The 21,289-nt window shown below is 40.0% G+C and overlaps 1 protein-coding gene across 1 annotated transcript in view; it reads left to right on the top strand.

The window, feature by feature from the left end:
- Positions 1 to 21,289, top strand: part of LOC124594798 (tRNA-dihydrouridine(20) synthase [NAD(P)+]-like) — an 80,667-nt gene that overhangs the window by 22,661 nt on the left and 36,717 nt on the right. The window contains exon 3 of the mRNA XM_047133218.1: positions 9,236 to 9,568. Coding sequence (XP_046989174.1) covers positions 9,236 to 9,568 — 333 coding nt within the window. The remainder of the gene's footprint in view (positions 1 to 9,235; positions 9,569 to 21,289) is intronic.

The raw sequence follows: 21,289 nt of genomic DNA, 5'->3' as shown, positions 1-21,289 counted from the left end.
CAATTAAAAATAAAAGTTATTGCTTCAGCAGAAAAATAAACACACATGATAAAATTCTGCTTATAAAAGTATGCTGCAATATTAGCTTCTTAGAAGTAGTCACCCTGTGTTGCAAACATGTCTTCCTAAGTTTCCTGTGTGTGCAGCCTTTAGCATATAGCCATCTCTCCCACACATCTTCTTGGAATAGTGCAGTGGTGGGAAAAGCCGGAGCACCAGTCTTAACCAGCCTTGAGTTAAGTACAGTTCAAAGATAAAAAATACTGCATTGTAGAGTCACAAACAATGATTCAATCATAGACATTGTAGATGGAAAACTCGAACTCTTCCTTAAACATATTCCTTGAGCACTTTGAGTGTCATTTTCCCTAAAATGAACAAGGATAAAATTAAACAGAAGCAAGGGAAAAGTACCTTGGCTTAGTATCGTGGGTTGGGAAGAAAGAGCTCTACCTAATTCACAGAACAAACTATCGTCAAAGTTGAAAGTCCATGACCATCAGTATTTTAAAATACTCCAGTTTTTTATTTAAAAAAGTGAAATATATGTACCATGTAAAATAAATAAAACATTCCAATAATAATTCAAAAGCAATTTAACAAGAACAAACAAAAATAATGATCCAAATGAAATGGAGCCCCCAGAAGATAGGTTTCAAATTCAATGCTTATTTCCCCATAGTGTGAACAAATATTGAATCCACTAATAAACAGCCAAATAAAGATGCTTTAGAATTACTTGTGCAGGCACTACATGTGCAGCTAATAGACATTATTTTCAAAAATACGGTCCTTAATGATACTACAGTCAGGTCACTACGTAAGGCACTAATTGTGCTGATTATAATGATGTTTGTAGCAGAGTATTAAAATCTTGTGCTAAATTGACAGGACTACCCTCACATTATATTTGTGATAAGTCAGTTATTGAGGACATGTTCTTGATAGACTTTAATATGCTGTAGTAACACCTGTAAAAATGGAGGTAAACCAGTATTTTCAAAAGCTTTTGAGAAGGTGACTTGTTATATAATACCGACTCATTTATATGAGTGGAACTTGTTAACTGTCTCTCTGCTTGGCTTTGCAAAGGATTTTCCTCAGAGAAAGCAGTACATGAAACTACCCGCAGAAAGGGGGAACATAACACGTGAGTTCCACAAAGGTGGGTACTGAGCCCTAACCTACATAAATGATCTTCAAATGACTCTAAAAGAAGGTTCATAAGCTGTATGATTTGCTGATGGCCAAGTTTGCTAATCAAGGGTTTGAACTCAGCTTTACCAGACATAATCAAACAGTGGAAACGGCATGATGAAATATCAATAATATTAGGACAAGGATAGATTGCTACTCACCATAAAGATGACATAGTGAGTTGCACACTGGCAAAATGAAAAGACTGTTACACATTTAGCTTTTGACCAAAGCATTCTTCAGAAAGGAAAACATACATACATTAACACAAGCAAGCACACCACACACACACACACAATTGCTATCTCTGGCAGCCTGAACCAGAATGCAACTGTTATGTGAATGATAGTAGCAATCTGGAGTTGGGTGGGGAAATAAGAGCACAGTCTGGCAGTGTGTGGTGGAGAATGTGGTGATAGGTTACTATAGGTTGAGGCAGGGATAATTTCGGGAGTGGAGAATGTGTTGTAAGGACAACGCCCATCTGGGCTGGTGGTGGAGGGGAGGATCCAGATGGCCTGGGTTGTATAGCAGCTACTAAAATCAAGCATATTATGTTAAGCTGCATGTTGTGCCCTAGGGTGGTCTATCAGACTCATGACCACAATTTGGCAGTGACCATTCATTGTGATGAACAGCTGGTTGGTAGTCATACCACTATAAAAAGCTGTGCAGTAATAGCAGCAAAGCTGATGTAGGACATGGCTGCTTTCACAGGTGGCCCAGCCTCTGATGTGGTTGTATAAGATTGTGACAAGACTGGAATAGGAAGTGCTGTGTGAATGAACTGGGCGGGTCTTTCACCTGGGTCTTCCACAGGAATATGTTTCCCGTGCCAAGGAGTTGGGATTGGGAGTGGCGTAGGGATGGACTGGGATGTTGTGGAAAGGATCTTGCATAAGATATCCCTCATTTCAGAGCATGATGATAGATAATCAAAGCCCTGATGAAGTCCTGCTGCCATCATTTACCAGATGTAGGTCAGATAATAGTCGAACAGACTTACTGCTGGTTTGTGGCAAACAGTCTAAGTCTTAATCACACAGAAACTTGTTTTATGCAATCTGAAACAAGCAAAAAGGCTGATTAGCACCACAGTACATATTAATGCCCGTACACTAGAAAAAAACATTGCATATATTTTCTCAGGCTCCAGCTATATAATGAGTTAAATGTGGCCAATACACAGAAAAACTAGCCAAGAATCTGAATTCAGTACATTTTGCCCTGAAAATCATTTCCCTTGTTGACACAAAGACAAGTCTGTTAGCTTATCTAGCATATTTTTGCTCTTTGTAGTGTTCTAAGGCAGAGCACATAAAGTAAATAAAATATTAATTCAGCAAATAAAATATTAATTCAGCAAAAGGGAACAGTAAAAATTTTGCATAAAGAAGATAAGTGCACAGCTTCCAGATGCCTCTTTCATGGTCTTGGAATTCATATACACACTTCCCTGTAAATTTTGTCCTTGATGGTTCTTGTTGCTGACAGTAAAAATCAATTTCAGCTGAACAGTTATCTATACATTCACAGTATAATACACAAAAATAATTTTCATGTGGACTTTGTCTTCTTGTGTAAGGATCAGAGTGGAGTTATGTACTCTGGTGCAAAGGTATTCAGTATGCTCTCAGCTAACAAAGAGCAAGATACTTGGAATCCCAGTTAGTTCAAAAGAAAATTTCAAACATTCTTCATTAGCCACTCTGTCTACAAATTATGTGAATACCTAGAATGAAAAATGGAAAAGTTCTGTTATGTGCATGGCAAGTAAGCAGTTTGACTACAATGCTTATCATTTAACACTCTCACAAAATTTTTGGTTATTGGTTATACGAGTTTCAACTTTTTAGTCGTTTTCCATTATTAGGGGTTTTCTTGTAGGAGCCTTGAGGAGTTGCTCATGCCTATCACATTCTGATGCAGCCATTGGCCAAGGAGCTTCATGAGCTATTGAAAATGACAAAAAAACTGAAACTGATACAACCAATAAGCTTGACTGTTAACCTTTCTAGTCAGATTTAGTAAGATCACACAGGGTGGTTATGTTAGTGATTAAACTTTTGTGACTTGAGAGGCCCCCATGAAAAGTGAGTAATCATAGGACACTGAAGCTTTGTGGAAGCATTTTTAAGGACATGTGGAAGAGAAATAATGAATAAACCACTGAAAGAAACACATTTTATTTCCTCATGAGAGGATATCGTTCGTTAATTGCGTATCATGTTTACGTCCCAGGTTACAAACACTGCTGAATGTGAGGACCATCTGTACACACAACAGCCTGGAACCCCACTAGAAGAGATAGCATTTCACAATTATTCACAGCACGTTTTGAATGGTGGACCGTGGAATGTTCAGTTGTCATAACATTGCTCATGCACTGCTTGTAGATCACGTATTGCATCCAGCATTCTCAGTCATAACAGAAGGAATTTTTTCAGCAATTTGTGGTGCAATTGGCTGTTTTAATCTCCTGGAAGCAGTCCCTAAGTCACCAGTTAATTTGAACTTTAGAACCATGTTCTTCAATCGTGGTGGGGAAGGAGAACCTGTCTGTATTCTTTTAATGATGTGATACTAGTGATGAGCAGCAGCATTGTTGGTGCTGTTTTGATAAAACAGCTTTACGATAAAACCCGACACGTCTTGTCCAGATCCATGTTGACTGTCTGCAACTGTAACGCACAGTGATGCTTGTATTTCAGTCCTGCATCGCTGCGCCAGTATCGGTTCCTAATGGCAAGTGATGATACTAACAACACAAATCTTGCAGTGCACGGTCTGAACATCATTCCTATAAAGTTGGGTACCCATATGGTAAATAGTTACCTATCTATGTAGCTCGAGTGGTGAGAGTGTAATTATAAACACCCTGTATTTATAGATGTAGGTAACCATTTTCTCTGAAAGGTACCGATGCAATCAAGTAAATATTAAGCAACCAATAGGAGATAAACATCAGCTATTTAATATAACTGAGGAGGTAGCAACTTTCTTTTCTTCTTTGTCTTCTTCTACATCTACATCTACATGATTACTCTGCAATTCACATTTAAGTGCGTGGCAGAGGGTTCATCGAACCAAAATCATACTATCTCTCTACCATTCCACTCCCGAACAGCGTGCGGGAAAAACGAACACCTAAACCTTTCTCTTCAAGCTCTGACTTCTCTTATTTTATTGTGATGATCATTCCTACCTATGTAGGTTTAGCTCAACAAAATATTTTCATATTCAGAAGAGAAAGTTGGTGACTGAAATTTCGTAGATCTCGCCGCAACGAAAAACGTCTTTGCTTTAATGACTTCCATCCCAACTCGCGTATCATATCTGCCACACTCTCTCCCCTATTACATGATAATACAAAACGAGCTGCCCTTTTTTGCACCCTTTCGATGTCCTCCATCAATCCCACCTGGTAAGGATCCCACACCGCGCAGCAATATTCTAACAGAGGACGAACGAGTGTAGTGTAAGCTGTCTCTTTAGTGGACTTGTTGCATCTTCTAAGTGTCTTGCCAATGAAACACAACCTTTGGCTCGCCTTCCCCACAATATTATCTATGTGGTCTTTCCAACTGAAGTTGTTCGTAATTTTAACACCCAGGTAATTGAATTGACAGCCTTGAGAATTGTACTATTTATCGAGTAATCGAATTCCAATGGATTTCTTTTGGAACTCATGTGGATTACCTCACACTTTTCGTTATTTAGTGTCAGCTGCCACCTGCCACACCATACAGCAATCTTTTCTAAATAGCTTTGCCACTGATACTGGTCTTCGGATGACCTTACTAGACGGTAAATTACAGCATCATCTGCGAACAACCTAAGAGAACTGCTCAGATTGTCACCCAGGTCATTTATATAGATCAGGAACAGCAGAGGTCCCAGGATGCTTCCCTGGGGAACACCTGATATCACTTCAATTTTACTCGATGATTTGCCGTCTATTACTACGAACTGCGACCTTCCTGACAGGAAATCACAAATCCAGTCGCACAACTGAGACGATACCCCATAGGCCCGCAGCTTGATTAGAAGTCTTCTTCTTCTCTCCAAAGTATCAGCTTTCCTCTAATTCTCTTTGGTTTCTTTTAACTGGCTTAAGCATGAATGGCAACTGAGACGATACCCCATAGGCCCGCAGCTTGATTAGAAGTCTTCTTCTTCTCTCCAAAGCATCAGCTTTCCTCTAATTCTCTTTGGTTTCTTTTAACTGGCTTAAGCATGAATGGGTAGCTTCGAGAGATGGAACAGTGAAGCCGGCAGAGGATCAGATAGGTAAAAGCACAAGGCCTAGTTGAAATCCATGGAAAACACAAGAGATATTGAATTTAATTGATGAAAATAAAAATGTAGCAAATGAAGCTGGCAAAAGGGAATACAAATGTCTAAAAAATGAGGTTGATATGAAGTGCAAAATCACTGAGCAGGAATGGCTAGAAGACGTGTAACAATTTAGAAGCATATATCACTAAGAGAAAATTAAAAGAAGCTTTTGGAGGAAAGAGAAGCAGCTGTACGAATGTCAAGAGCTAAAATGAAAAACTAGTCCTAAGCAAAGAAAGAAAAGCTGACTGGTGGAAGGAGTATGTAAAGGGCCTGTTTGAGGATGATGAACTTGAAGGCAGTATTACAGAACTGGAAGTGGACGTAGGTGAAGATGAGATGGGGGATATGATACTGTGAGAAGAATTGGACAGAGCACTGGAGCTTCTAAGCTGAAACAAGGCCCCTGGAGTAGATGACATTCTGCCAACTACTGATAGCTTTGGGAGATGACAAAACTGTTCCATCTGGTGTGCAATATGTATGAGACAAACAAAATACCCTCAGACCTTAAGAGGAATATAATAATTATAATTCCAAAGAAAGCATATGCTGACAGTTGTGAATATTATTGAACTATCAGTTTAATTAGTCATGGTTGCAAAAAGCTGACACAAATCCTTTACAGAAAATTAGAAAAACTGGTAGAAGCTGACCTTGGGGAAGGTCAGTTTGCACTTCGGAGAAATGAAGCAGCACACAAGGAAACTGACCCAACGGCTTATCTCAGAACAGAGGTTAAGGAAAGGCAAACCTATGTTTAAGACATTTGTAGACTTAGAGAAAACTTTTGACAATGTTGAGTGGAATACTCTCTTTGTTATTCTGAAGGCAGTACGAGTACAATAGAGGGAGTAAAAGGCTATCTACAGCTTGTACAGAAACAAGAAGATGGCATAAACAGGGGGGGGGGGGGGGGGGGCAGAGGCAAAGAAAAAAGTAGTTAAGAAAAAAAGTTAAGGTGAAAGAAACTGAAACTTTGAGGTTTGCCGATGACGCTGCAATTCTGTCATCAATGGTAGAAAAGGACGTGGAAGAGCATTTGAATGGAATGGACAATGTCTTAAAAGGAGGATATAAGATGAACATAAATAAGCAAAATAAAGATAATGGAATGTAGTAGAATTAAAACAGGTGATTAGATTAGGAGACAATACACGTAAAATGAATACAATTTTTCTGGTTTTGTGACCACATTGTCAATATGTAAAACTACCGACGTTTCAGTCACTGTTGTAAATGACCTTCTTCAGGGTGTTTTTGTTTACTGTAAAGAAAAACACTCTGAAGAGGTAACTTGCAACAGTGACCAAAATGTTGGTAGTTTTACGTATTAATAATGAGGTCACAAACCCAGAAAAATTTAATTTATTGTGACAATGGCCATGGAAGCCTAAGTTGATATTTTAGACACTTAGAAGTTTTAGATGAGTTTTGTTATTTGTGCAGCAAAATAACTGATGATGGCTGAAGTAGAGAGAATATTAAATTTACACTGGCAGTGGCAAGAAAAGTGTTTTTGAAAAAGTGAAATTTGTTAACATCGAATGTAGATCTAACTGTTAGGAAGTCTTTTCTGAATGTACTTACATGGCATGTAGCCATGTGTGGAAGTGAAACAGTTTAGACAAGAAGAGAATAGAAGCTTTTGAACTGTGGTACTACAGAAGAATGTAAGTAATGAGGAAGCACTGAGTGGAATTGGGGAGAGAAGAAATAAGTAGCACAACTTGGCTAGAAAAAGGGATTGGTTGGTAGGACACATTCTGAGACATCAAGGACTCATCAGTTTAGTATCGGAAGGAAGTGTGTGTGTGTTCGGGGGGGGGGGGGGGGGACATAGAGGGAGACCAAGAGATGAAGATGAATACAGTAAGCAGATTCTGAGGGATGTAGGTTGCACTAGTTATTCAGAGATGAAGAACTGCACAAGATAGAGTAGAATGGAGAGCTGCATCAAACCAGTCTTGAAACTGAAGACCACAACAAGTATGAATAGCATTAAGTAGTATAGTGATCATTTATTGCTAATACAAACCAAATTTCTAAGAGTTATGTGTCTTTTTTTAATTAGCATTAGTAATCTTTCATAAGTGGTTGGCTTAACATAAGGGTAAGATGGAGAGGTGTATTTGGATAGGTAAGTATTGGAGGTGCAGCATAGCAGCAGCGGAAAGATTTAGAGTGCAGTTGGTAACAACAACGAAATGGAGGCAGCAGAATGTGGTGATAGGGTAGTTTTAGGGTAGGAAAGGAAGTCTAAGGTATTAGAAATCAGCTATGGAAATGAGGAATGAATGGCTTAGGATCATGACTGGTGGAAGTTTGGGCCAGAGGAACTGCTGGATGAGAGTGATGTGCTGGAGGAACAGTCCCCACTTGTGCCGTTGAGAGGAGCTTATGATGATGATGATAGTAGGTTGGGAGAAACAAAATGGTATGGGTACTGAAGGAGCTGTTGATGTCATCATTGTTCTGGTATGCAGTACATTTTCAAATCAAAAGATCAAGTTTCTGCTTCTATACTTCCAAGCCATTATTCATATTGGTCAGGTAACAGATAACTATGCATTGGCAGTTCATGCTGGTAGGTGGTTAATTAGTTGTCATATCCATATAGAATGCTGCATAGTAGTTGCAGCACAGCTGTTACATGTGCTGGCTGCTTCCACAGGTGGGACACCAATATCTGTCACTGTACTGCAGTAGGAGGTAGTGGGTGGGTGTGTCAAAAAGTTCTTGTTCCTAGGTTAGATTGTGTGGAAGAATGTCATTATGATGAACTTGAACACTGTACAGATTGAGTCGACAGTGGAATACCACTTTTAGGTGGGAGGGGGACAAAGGGAGGCAAGTTGGTAGGGTTTCCCTCATCTTGGGATGTGATGTGGTTGAATATTTTCAAGATCTGAGTAATAAGTGGAATACTTGTCACTGACATGTGTGTAGTTCACTGAGTTTGTTAGAATCCCTTTCCAAAAACATTCCTAGTTTACCAAACATGGCTTTTGTTTGAAGGCAGTAGACATTGTTCATTCAGAGCTTAAAATAGAAAACAAGTAATAAAATTATTACAACAATGAATGATATACATTTATTTATTTTATTTATTTATTGTTCCGTGGGACCAAATTAAGGGGAAGTCTCCATGGTCATGGAACAAGTCAATACATGAAATAATAACACAATAGTAAAAACAGATAAAATGAAATATAAGAAATATATTCAGGCGACAAGTCGTAAGTTTAAGTAAAGAAAATCAACAAAGTAGCACTGGAATTTGCTTAATTTTTCAGCTCTTCCAGGAGCTCTTCGACAGACATTACGTTAGGATGTGTGTATGAAGACTAGGAGAAGGTAGTATGTTACTGGGATATGCCAGTTGTGAGCTAGGTTTCAAAGTGGTTAATTTTTTGGCAGAATCATGGTTTAAGAATCTGTAGTTGACAGGACATGAGTAAAAGGATGATTAAATCCCCTTAAGTTGAAAAATACAATGTTGTAAGTAGCACACAGTATAGGTTTTTGTGTGTATTATATAAGAATTAAAAACTTTTCAAATTCTGCAAAATACAAGTTAAAATTTTCCAGGAACTATTAGATACGTTCACTAGAAAAATTTTTAATTATTGCTTTCAATTTCCATAATTAATTACATTTCTTGTAGTACCGTTATTCAAGCTATCTTTTTCTTTTGCAGGCAAAATGATGTTGCTGGTATTGATGTGAACATGGGCTGTCCAAAGGAATTCTCAGTGAAAGGTGGCATGGGTGCAGCTCTTCTGTCAGAACCACAGAAGGCCTTTGACATTCTGTCAACACTTGTGAAGAGTGTAAATATTCCGGTGACATGCAAAATACGTATTCTACCTGATCTGGATGACACGTTGAAGCTTTGTGAAACTCTAGCATCTAGTGGGATAACAGCAATTGCAGTGCATGGTCGTACAAGAGATGAAAGGCCACAGCATTCCAATCATAATGACTTCCTGAAGGCAATTGCAGAACACTTAAATATACCTGTTATTGCCAAGTATGTATCTTACACTGCTTGAAATTACATAAGGGGCTGGAGAAAAACCCTCACATCACAGATGATTTACTAAACAACATTTTAATCATTATTATAGGTAAAGACAGTGTTTTCTACAAAATATAATGGGCATTCAAATGAAACCAGGTCACTAGTGTAAAGTAACTTTAACAATTTTGTTAACTCAAAAATGTAGTTATACACAGTACACATACTCAAAAATAGTCACCAAAACTGTTGATTCATTTATCCCATTGCAGCAGTAGCTGGTCAATTCCATCCTTGAAGAATCTAGTAGACTGCTGTCAGATCCAGGCCTGAACCCAGTCACACACTTTGTCGTCAGTTGTGAATCGATGTCTGCAAATAGCTTGTTTTAGAGGTCTAAACACATGAAATTCACATGGTGAAAGGTCGGGACTGTACGGTGGATGGTCCAGCGTTTCCCACTGAAACTGCTGCAGTGTCGTCTTCACCGCATTGATTTTTCAAAAGTTCAAGTGTCGATGCATTATGGTGTGGGCAGTGTCCACGCTAATACCCAGTACATAATGGATCTTGTCCACAGCAATTCTGCGGTTGTCCAAGTCTAAAGCATTCACTTCCGCAACCATTTCCAGTGTGATGACACAATGAGCCTGTCCAGGATAAGCATTGTCTTCCAGTGACTTGCACCCTCAAGGAATCGTTTGCATCATTCCACAACACTTGAATGACTCAGACTGTACTCACCTTACACAGCCTTCATCTGTAGATACATTTCACAGCCTCCAACTCCCTCTGCCACCAAAAATCGAATCGCTCCTCATTGTTACTGCTTACTCGCCTGCACGTTCAGGAGCAGACGATAACGTGTGTGAACACCTTCTCTTCATCGTGAAACCATACTGGCGCTGTGCAACATCAAATAGTGCACAAGTGTCAGTCTCTCTGCCAATAGATGGTGCACCATGCCTGCATTTACATGGTGCCACCTTACGTGTAAGGCACAGGTAGATGCACTGACCAGGTTTCATTTGAATAAACCTCATACAATCAAAAATGACAAATTGTAAGAGGTGGAAGAGAGGAAAGTTTTGTTGAAAATGAGAAGTAAAAAAGAGTAGGAACAAACTATGTACATATCACCCTCCCCCACAAAAAAAAAAGAATTAATGAGAATATTCAGAATGTCAGAAGATGTTATTATAGACAGTTCCAACAGAAATGTCACACTTTTTGAAAGCAACTTAAAGACAGCTATTAACTGCTCAAAGTAAACAATTTCTCTCTTTTTTACATTACTGTTTGAGTAACAAATGTCTGCAATTTCAAAACAATATCCTTTAGTGTTTACTGTGTTCTTAATGTTCAAGTTTGGTGAATATGGTACGCATAAACATATTTTGGAAAAGAAATACGGTGGTAACTGCTCATAGTCAGTTCTTTGAGTTTATTGGCAGCAGTCACAGCCATACTCATCAGGAAAGAAACTACTGGTTGCTGTAACTAGCATGGTGTCTCCCTATTGCGGGTGTTGCAACAGTGTCCAGAAATTTACAGAGGTTGATGCAAATTATGTGCATCCTGGAAAGTCAGTCTAATTGCTGGTGGCTGATCTACTCTGGTGGAGTACCACGTAGGGCTCCATTAGGGCCACAAAGACAATAGTAAACTGATTGCAGTGCACAGAGAGGCATTTAAGCAGTGATTCTTCCTGTGCTCTGCATACAATTAGAATGAGAAGAAACCCTAACATGTGGTACAATGCTAAGTACCATCTCCATTGCATTTCACAGTTGTTTGCAGGGTGTAGAAATAAATGTCTCAACATGATGGGACTATGTGACTATAGATGCTGCCATTACTGTATCTCTGGAACAGTCACAAATCTTTCTTGTTTATTCCTTGGGTTCAAAGCTCTCCACATGAGTTACTAATTGTGCACTCCTTATGTTTACTAAAATTATTGTGTTGTATGTAATTGAGTCCCTGCTGAAATTTTAATGACTAGTTTGCAATAAGATGATGTATGGACCAAAATTCTCAAATTTTCACAATGAATTTCATCTCAGTTTTGTAGGAAATGTTTCACAATTGCTGAGGCCAACTTCCATTGTTTTATCTAACATTTGTGTTAAGTATAAAGCTCAGTGACAGTGCAAATAGTTTGTCCACAATACATATTGTCACTTTCACAGCGAATACCACACACTGCTGCCACTCTGAGGGGTATGTCGTCTTTAATAGGGTATCAAATTTCATGTATCTTTGATGGTGGCCAGAACATTTCTCTCAACACTTGTCTTTGTTATACATTGTGTTTTGAAATCCATTTCACTGCAATACATAAGTAATTCTGATGGATTGATACATTAAGTAATTCTGATGGATTGATACATTATAGTAAATTGTGAAGCATCCTTTTCGCATGTCTCAGAAAGCATGTATGATATTACTGTTAATTCTCCGAAATTGTCTTGTACAAGGTATATCACAAAAGAAATGAAACTGATGATCAAAATTTGTTATGTACTTCCAAAATACATTGTTGCCGATGATAATCTTCAAAGTGAAATCTATTTGAGCCCACACACAGTCTTTCTGTTCCTCAGAAAACTACTTCATGTTGTTTTCTCTGAGGTTGGGCAAGTTTCTCACTGCTGTCGTGTTCTTGTGGAGGCCAAAGACTTAGCTCTAGTAAATTACTCATCTACTGCTACTGAGTTGCTCAGCTTAAATAGCACTTCTGCGTTGAGAAACAGCCATACATCAATACACCACAAGTAGTTTCTTAATTAAGTGAGCAGTCTTGTTTCTTTTTTGTCAGTTCTTCAGTATACTGTAGAATTTGAGCACGTATCCAAATATAGTATTATGGGGGGTTTAAGATCTTCCACATATTCTGACAGCAGTGTCCTGCAGCAAAAAATGAGGAAATGATTTTAGTTTTATAGCAGTTGTCGGTAGCCATGAATTAATAGAATTAAATTGCTTGCTAGTAATTGTAGATGAGAAACCATAATACCCACATGCACTATTGCTTCTCTGTAACTACATGGCAAATTCTGATGATAATTCTGCATTAATGAATGAAGTTAAACAGCACAACAATGCAGATTTAAATTGTTAATGGATTCCTGAATCCTTCCAATTGAGACTGGATGCTGCAAGCGATATGTTACAAGCCAAGCACATACTTTGTTCCTGTACTACTGTTGGCCTCATCCTCTATCAACCTCCTGCTTCACTCCCATCTCCAACCAGCCCAGGACCTTAACTTCACTCATTCTGCACCAGTACACTTCAAGTGTGTGTGAATTCCTAAGGGGCCAAACTGCTTAGGTCTTCGGTTCCTAGACTTACACACTACTTAAACAAACTTATGCTAAGAACAACACAAATACCCATGCCCGAGGGTGGAATCGAACCGCCGGCAGGAGTGGCCGCACAGTCCGTCACATGACGCCTCAAACTGGGCGGCACCAGTATCCTCTTCCTTACTCTCCCCCGTCCTGTATTCTGTCAGCCCTCACCAGTACACTTCTCTATGTCATCATCATTGTGCACTGCACAAGCTCATTGGTATCAGTGCCTGTATGTCGCATTCCAATCCTGTCCACTGGCTGCCTCTCCCTCCTGCGTTTGTGTCCTGTACACCTAACGGTTCTCTCCAAGCCTCAGCCGCCCTTCCCCAACCCACCCTTCTACTCCCTAACTCCTTTCTCCCATTGACCACTCCACACACACAACTCAACCTCTCACTCCAGTTTGCTGCAGAACTGCAGTTCAAGCATTGTGTATTCAGCTAGAACATATTTACACACATACACACACACACACACACACACACACACACACACACACACACACACAGGGTGTTACTCCATTATTTCTCCAGCAATCTTAAGGCTATTTAATTTATTAAAAGAGTAGTATTCATAAATTTATAGCTAATGTATAGCTGTAAGTGCTACAGTGTAGATTATTAATGATGCAGAAGTGAAATACCGTCATACTAATTGATGAAAGGGGCATAACTGGAGCATGACAGTCATATAAATGAAGAGACAGACTTTGAATTTACAGTTTTCATGACTTCTAAGCAGGTATTCACAATAATAAAAGAGCAGATAGGAAATAGATTTTGAAAAAGGAAGACATATATAATATCCAAAATTGTAAGAGATAACTAAAATTCATTCGAAACCAAGGAGATTATAAAAAGTAGCTGAAAGGTGATAATTTAGAAACGTTTTGAGATTATGTTTACAGAGTACTGATATGAAGTGCTGGTAATCAAGGAGTTAAAACTGAGAGCTTAACCCAAAGAAAATATCAAGTCCCAAATGAAAATGGTGGATAACTAAAGAGAGCATGAAAATAACAAGAAGATGGAGGAAGGAAGAAAATCAGGAAGGAAGATGTACATACTCAGAAGCTCTGACAGATACAATGCGCAAATAAAAATAATCAATTTTTGAAAATATTATATAATTGGATATATAAAAAAAATCTACACACCAAGTGGCGATAGAACACACACATGAAAGGTATTGTGTATGCAAGCTTTTGGAGCCGGTGGCTCCTCTTCTGGCAGAAAGGTTGAAGTGGAAGGATGAGGGCTGAAGGAAAAAGACTGACGAAGTTTAGAAAAAGGCGTAGACTTCGGAAAAGTCACAGGACCTCTGGTCAGAGGAGACTTACTGGATGGGAGTCATTGGATGTGAAAAGTGTCTACATCTCTTGTGAAGATGTCTACAGAAACCAGTTTCAGATAATGGTTCCTTTAGTAAGCACAAATGGCTAGATGGCTTATCTCATTTTGCATGTAGGGCTTGAATTTGTTGCCAATAAGACATTAAAACTGGTAGTGTAATAAAATTAATCCATAAATTTACAGCTGTAGGATATCTGTTTTCTACAAGTCATCGATTAGCTGCAGTCCCATTCTTCCATTTGTACAAGATAGAATCACAGAAGCTTGATGAGAGGAGTAATAGAAGGCACGTACCCAACCATTATGGTAAAGGATATCACAAAAACAGAGTAATTCATCCGCTGCTGCCAGTGCGTCAAGGAAATGCAGCTGTGAAAGAGTCAGACAAAAGAGGTCTGACTGTCTCCCTAATTTGTTCCCTATAGCAATTGTGGAAGATCATCATGATCTCACCTCTCTCGCACCTCATGTTGTAAGAGGAGAGATGCAGCATTTTATAGCAGCCAGAACTGTCAGCTTGAGTAAGCAAGAGATAACAACTATCAGTGTTGACCCCATACATCAGGAGGTAAAAAAGAATGTTGAAGAACAGGTGAATCAGCTTTTAGTACCAATCTGGAACACAAATGTGCCAGAAAGAACAGACTCTTCTAACTCATACTTACGCTGCAGCCATTAAATGACAATGTAGGACCTTACCAATGTAGATACAACCTGCTCTTACATCAGGTGTAACGGCCCACAGTAGAACAGGTATTTGGAGAACAAAGGACAAAATGCCAGTAAGCTGCTGCAGCTAAACAAGACTAGTTTTTGGTGGCTATTGTGGTGTCACCGCCAGACACCACACTTGCTAGGTGGTAGCTTTAAATCGGCCGCGGTCCATTAGTACATGTCGGACCTGCGTGTCGCCACTGTCAGTGATCGCAGACCGAGCGCCACCACACGGCAGGTCTCGAGAGACTTACTAGCACTCGCTCCAGTTGTACGGACGACTTAGCTAGCGATGGAACACTGACGAAGCCTCGCTTATTTGCAGAGAAGATAGTTAGAATAGCCTTCAGCTAAGTCAATGGCTACGGCCTAGCAAGGCGCCATAGCAATTGATAGTTATCGTATGAAGCATGTCTCATCAAGAACGATGTATACAAATGATGGATTAAAGTTAAGTATTCCAGAAGCTACGTACTTTTCTTTATAGCATTCATTACGTACCCTGTTTCAGACCTCACGCCATCCTGCGTGAGCTTATAGCGTGCATTTCGGCCTTCTCTAGCTATACAACAGTTATGCCACCAGATATCAACCATCACAACAGCTTTGTTCAAACAATTCAACTGCAGACAATTATAGACAACCTGTGAAATGTAGTTAATTGCCATACCTTGGATGAGGTTGCTCCCCAACTTGCCTTAACCATTCTCTGTTGTCAAACAGAGGTACCAACCACACATCGCTAGGGCCACTGAATTCATGAAACCTATGCGAGAGGACCATCTGTGAAGGGGAGGCCATCACTGATGAAAATCCTCCATGGACAACAGTCAACAAGATTTTAGAATATTTCGTTGATGTAATTGATGGTCAACCTGTTAATGCGCTTATCAACTCCTGCATCCTTATCTGGATGTCAAATGCTTATTCTCAGCAGCTGAAGAAGACTATGTTCCTTGATTCGAAAGTGACTGTATTGAAAGTCGCAAATGGGAAATACGTCCAGCCAACAGGAACATGTATTGCACTATCAGTGACAGAAAACAGTTCTTCGAATTTGTAATTTTATTAGGAGGTAGTCATAATGTTTCTTGCTTTCTGTGTACATCACAAGCATAGGCTGTGGAAGATCAGAGCTCCAATTTGACAGAGCTGTTTCAACAAGCACACACAACAAAGATTGCTCTGAATGGTTGTTTTCCATCGAAGTATGCCATCAGTGATATGAGTTCCAGTCATCAATCTAGATGCTCTGTTAAACTGCAAAGATTTTGCGAATTGCAGAAAGCTGCTCAGGCTCACAAAAGAAATCTACATTCCAGCAGCAATCATAAGCATTGTAGATGTTTATGGACATCTTAGGATCACTAATTGTCACAAGCAGCACAACTTATCCGTAGGGTTATGTGCTTAGTGACCACTGAATAGTCCAGGAAGGGCAACTTAATGCTAGCAGTGAAAAATCATGCTCTGCTACCACTACAGACAGTGCAGGGGAGGAGCCTACTATCAAACTGCTAATAGTATACAGCCTGACTGAGAAATTATGTTGGTGAGTGTTAGCAACTCTGTGCCAGTTTTTTGGCACTTTCACATATGAAGTGGAAAAAAGGCAGACCAAGTGGCCCATGGTAAAACACCACATCAACAAGGTGATCATTTACCAATGAACTGGCTGTCTTACAGTATGTCGCTGGTTGAATGACAGATAATGCAGGAGGAAGTGGCGGAGATGCTGCAAGATGACATTATTGAACCATCAGAGTGTCCTTGGTCCTCTCCTGTGGTCATTGTGAAGAAGGATGGCACATGGGACTTCTTGTCAACTTCTGATGACTGAACAAAATCATGACGAAAGATATCTACTTATTGCCGCACATTGATGACACCCTAGTTTGCTCGAGAGGAGCAAAGCATTTCTCATATATGGACATGTAGATGGATAGTGGCAAATCAAGGCTGATGAGGCTGAGCAGGAAAAGACTGCCTTCATAACTTCTGTTGGTCTCTGTTGCCTTTTGGACTATGTAATGCTTCGGCCACCTTCGAGTGTGTGAGAGGAAACCTACTTCAACCTCTTGATGTGATTTCATCAGGGAGATAAAAACAACACGGTTCCTGTCTAATTATTGCATGCACAGAAACAAGGCTTATTATGTGATTTCATTTCCTTTGATTCTAGTAAAGCTAACCAGTAATTGAAGGCTCTTTACTTGTAGCCCTTCATTAGACAAGATTTCTTCAGTACTTGATAACCTGAATATTATCCGTTTTTCTGATCTCCAATGCTTCACATTGGAAGATTAGATGTGGTGCAGTATCATCACCATTACCACACATCCTACATCTAGGGGCTTCTTTCGGTGTACCAAACATGTGTAGGTGTTTCATAAAGTTCCCATGACCTATCGTTAGTCCTACTGTGAGTATAGCCTGTTGCCTTTTCAAACCCAGGATCAAAGAACTTCTCTTAAACACGGCTTTGGCATCTGTAGCTTGCCACATTTTTGTTTTTGGATCCTAGTCTAATATTCTACATGCTGCTTTCTGATCTAGTTTCATAGTTCTGATTTAACCATCACCATAGTGATGGTTAGGACATGTCCCGATCCAATATCTGGAGTTGTCAGACCTCTCATCGTCAGCCTATCAGCTTGTTCATTGGTATTGATTCCTAAGTGACCAGCAGGTTTACCCTATTGGTTTCCCTATTTGCACAAGGGATTTGTGGCATTCTGCAATGACCATTGATCTCATTGCGGGGGCTGATAGAAATTTCGGAGCTCATGGCTGTCTGAATAAATGTAGAGGCTACAATCTTCGTAGTGGCCAAGCATATTCTCCTTGGCGCACACCCTTATAGTGGAAATTTCCATTTGGAATACCATGACCAGCTTCCCTAGAGAGATTACACTCTCTAGTCTAGGCTGTATTCCATATAATTCAGCCATAGCACTTTATCTGGTTTTGACCTGTCAGTAAACCAGAGTATGTCTTCTGCATGGTGTCATGGTTTCTACTTCCACTGCTCCCTACTACATCCAATTGTTACATGGAAAGGTTTATTGAAGCAGCTGGAAGGTACAGTTAGCTGACATTTCTCTGGTCCTTCCTACATTTACAAATTCGTATACCGATGTGGGATTTGGGATATCATAAAGGCATCCAGTTATTTCCAATTTTTAGCCTCTAAGCCCCTACCACTACCTCCATTTTATCTCACAAGTGTAATGATGGTACGTCCTGCCTGGTCTCCATTCCAGCAGTGGGTGTGCTACTAATTCTGCCTGTTATGGCTAAGCATGCCAGTCTCTGCATGTTGCCAAGCTTCTTAGCAGCCACCTTCTGTTCTACTTTTTTTTCCACCATATGCCCCTTAAATATCATAAATCTTATTACAGTAGTGTATGTACGGTACATACTCTTGGGATGTCAACCCAGTTTTTCCCACAGGCTGTTCTAGTGCTCATACTTTGAAAATATATCCCTTATGTGAGGGATCCATAGTAGTTTCGCATCCAGGGTTATCGTCAGATACTTCCCGTACAGGTGTTGACACCTTAAGTGGATGAAATGTCTTTGCTATCTGGATGACATTGCCATTTTTTCAAAGATGTTTGGAGAACGTGCAAGCCACCTGACCATGTTGAAATGTGCTCAGACTGCAGGCCTCCACCTGAATCTGAAAAGAGCCTTTTAGCCACCAAAGAAATAAAAATCTTATGACCCATAATAAAGTCCAGTGGAGTCCACCTGATCAAGAGAAAATAAGAGCAGACACAGATTTTCTGACGCATCGTCATATTTGTGAAGTGAGAGGTTTTCTTAGAATTTGTTCATGCTATTCATACTACTAGTGATTCATAAAAAACTACTGTACAATGACATGATCTTTGGAAGAACTACTGCCAGGGAAGAACCAAACATTCCTGAGGTAATGTGAAAGAAGGGTCTTTCCTTGCCTTTTAGGAGGTGCCAATATCTTCTCCAGTTTTAGCAAATTATGATGATAATGCTGAGATATAACTTCACATTGATGCTAGCAGTTGTGGGATAGGTGCAGTTCTAGTGCAGATACCATGAGATACTGAAAAGTTGGTAGTTTATGCTTCCAGGTACTCTCAGAGTCTGAGATTAACTACTCTGCAGTAGAAAAAGAGTGCTTTGCAGTTGTTTGGGCCATCAACAAGTTCTGGTTGTTTGGTGAAACATTCACCATTGTGATCACCAATATCCCTGCTGACTGACTAACCAGAGGGATCTGTCCTCTCAACTAGCGAGATGGACACTGAGGCTCCAGGAGTATTTCACAAAGGTATACAAAAATGAATGCAACCACAACAATGCCGACTGCACTTCAAGGAATTCTGTGGCAGAACACAGCAATGCGCACTATCTCAATTGTCACTAAATTAAATGATGTTACTGACAAACAGGAGGAAGATACAGTATTGTTGACAACCATAAAGCCGTGAAGAATTGGGAACCAACCAAAGGAGAATTCCAATTAATGAACAGAGTATCGTATAAGAGAAATTATGATCTGCTGTGGGTGGAAATGATTGTTTGTCACCCCAGCTCATCTGTGGCCAACTATCCTGAAGTTTCTCCATGAGGCCCCAATATCTAGTCACCTGGAATTTGTGAAGACTCTAGGCAGAATCAGATGCAGGTATCACTGGCCAGGTCTTTACCAATACATCAGCCACAATGTGAGCAACTTTAAGGAATTCCAGCATCAGAAACACATGCTGCATTTACCTCTGGGGCATATGGTATCAATCCCAGCTGCAGCAGTGCCATGCCACCAGATTGGAGTTGACATACTGGGGAGGTTCCCGAAGATGACAAACAGGAGTTGGTGGATAATAGGCTACACTGGCCACCTCAGCTGCTACACTGTCACCAAATCTGTGCCGGCCGCTGAAGCTCCGGAAATTGCAAGGATCGTTCTTCGAGATGTCATCCTGAAACACAGGGCATCCCATTTGATGATCTCTGATCATGGAAAAGTTTTCCAGTCAAGATGAGTATCAAAGGTAATTTCACATTGCGACATCACCTACAGAATGAAAACTGCCTACCACCAACATACAAATGCTCACACTGAACACTCTAATAACATCTCACTGAATACTCTTGATAAGATATTGGCAGATATGCTCTTGATGTACATTGGTGTTGAATGGAGAGACTGGGAAATAATACTACCCGACATGGCATTTGCTTACAACCAGCAAAGCAAGACACTACAGGCTTCACATTTTTCTTTGTGATCCAGTGTCACAAGGCTGAAACAACAATGGATACACTGTCCCGTTTGAACCAGACAATACTCAAGTTGACAACATGACACAACTCATCACCAGGAAGAATGACTGAGAGTACTACAACACCCAGCACTGGTCAATGGGATACATCCCAGTACACTTGGGATGGATTTTTACACCTGTGTGGAAAGTGAGATTACTGGAAAACTTACTAATAGCTACTTTGGGCCATATCATATCCTTTGTTGTTTATCACAAACAATGTCAATGATTATGACTCTTCATCAACAAGACACAAGGACAGAGACAACTGTAGTTCTGAAATGCCGATCGGTGATTGAAACATCTCATTCTAGGAAACTAAAGGCCAGGTCGATGACAGTGAATCTTTGACAGGAGCAGCTACTTTTGATGCTCATTATAGTGAAGATGATGTGACAACACGGCCAGAATGAGAGGATCCTCTAGCACTGCCATACAGAGGATCGCTGACAAGATTCACATCTAGGATACTGCAGCCAGCTCCAATGAGAACTGCTGAAACAGCAGATAGATGTTTCTCCTGGTGAGGATGAATGCCACCTGCTTTGCTGCATCCATGGTGGGGTAGTGGTCTGATCGCCAGCCAGTATTTGTTGTTTCTGGAAGGTTCTTGAAATTTCTTATGTTTGTAATGTTTGCATATTCTGGAATATTCAATGTTTGCATAAATAGCAGAACTTCCCCCTCCCCCCCCCCCCCTTTCCACCCCTCTCTCGTCCAGGAAGCTGTTCTGTTGAGCTGTATGTTGGTGTTCATAATGATTGTGATTTTAGTCCTAAACTTTGTACCTCATTGATGACCCTGCTTTTGGATTAGGACTTGATCTTGGTTATGTGGTTACAATGTATTCTTCCATATATTAATGTAAATTTAATCAATGCTTTTTTTCTAATGGTTGATAATGTGGATTTGGTTGAAGCTGAGTGAAATGGGATGGAGAATGTGTTGTGGATTGGCAAGACAGCCAACCCACTATGAGAGGAAGCCGAAAGGCAC

Source organism: Schistocerca americana, chromosome 2 (assembly GCF_021461395.2).
Source record: "Schistocerca americana isolate TAMUIC-IGC-003095 chromosome 2, iqSchAmer2.1, whole genome shotgun sequence".
Classification (NCBI taxonomy): Eukaryota; Metazoa; Arthropoda; class Insecta; order Orthoptera; family Acrididae; genus Schistocerca; species Schistocerca americana.
Note: the sequence above shows the minus strand (reverse complement) of the source record. Positions and strands in the feature narration are given on the sequence as shown.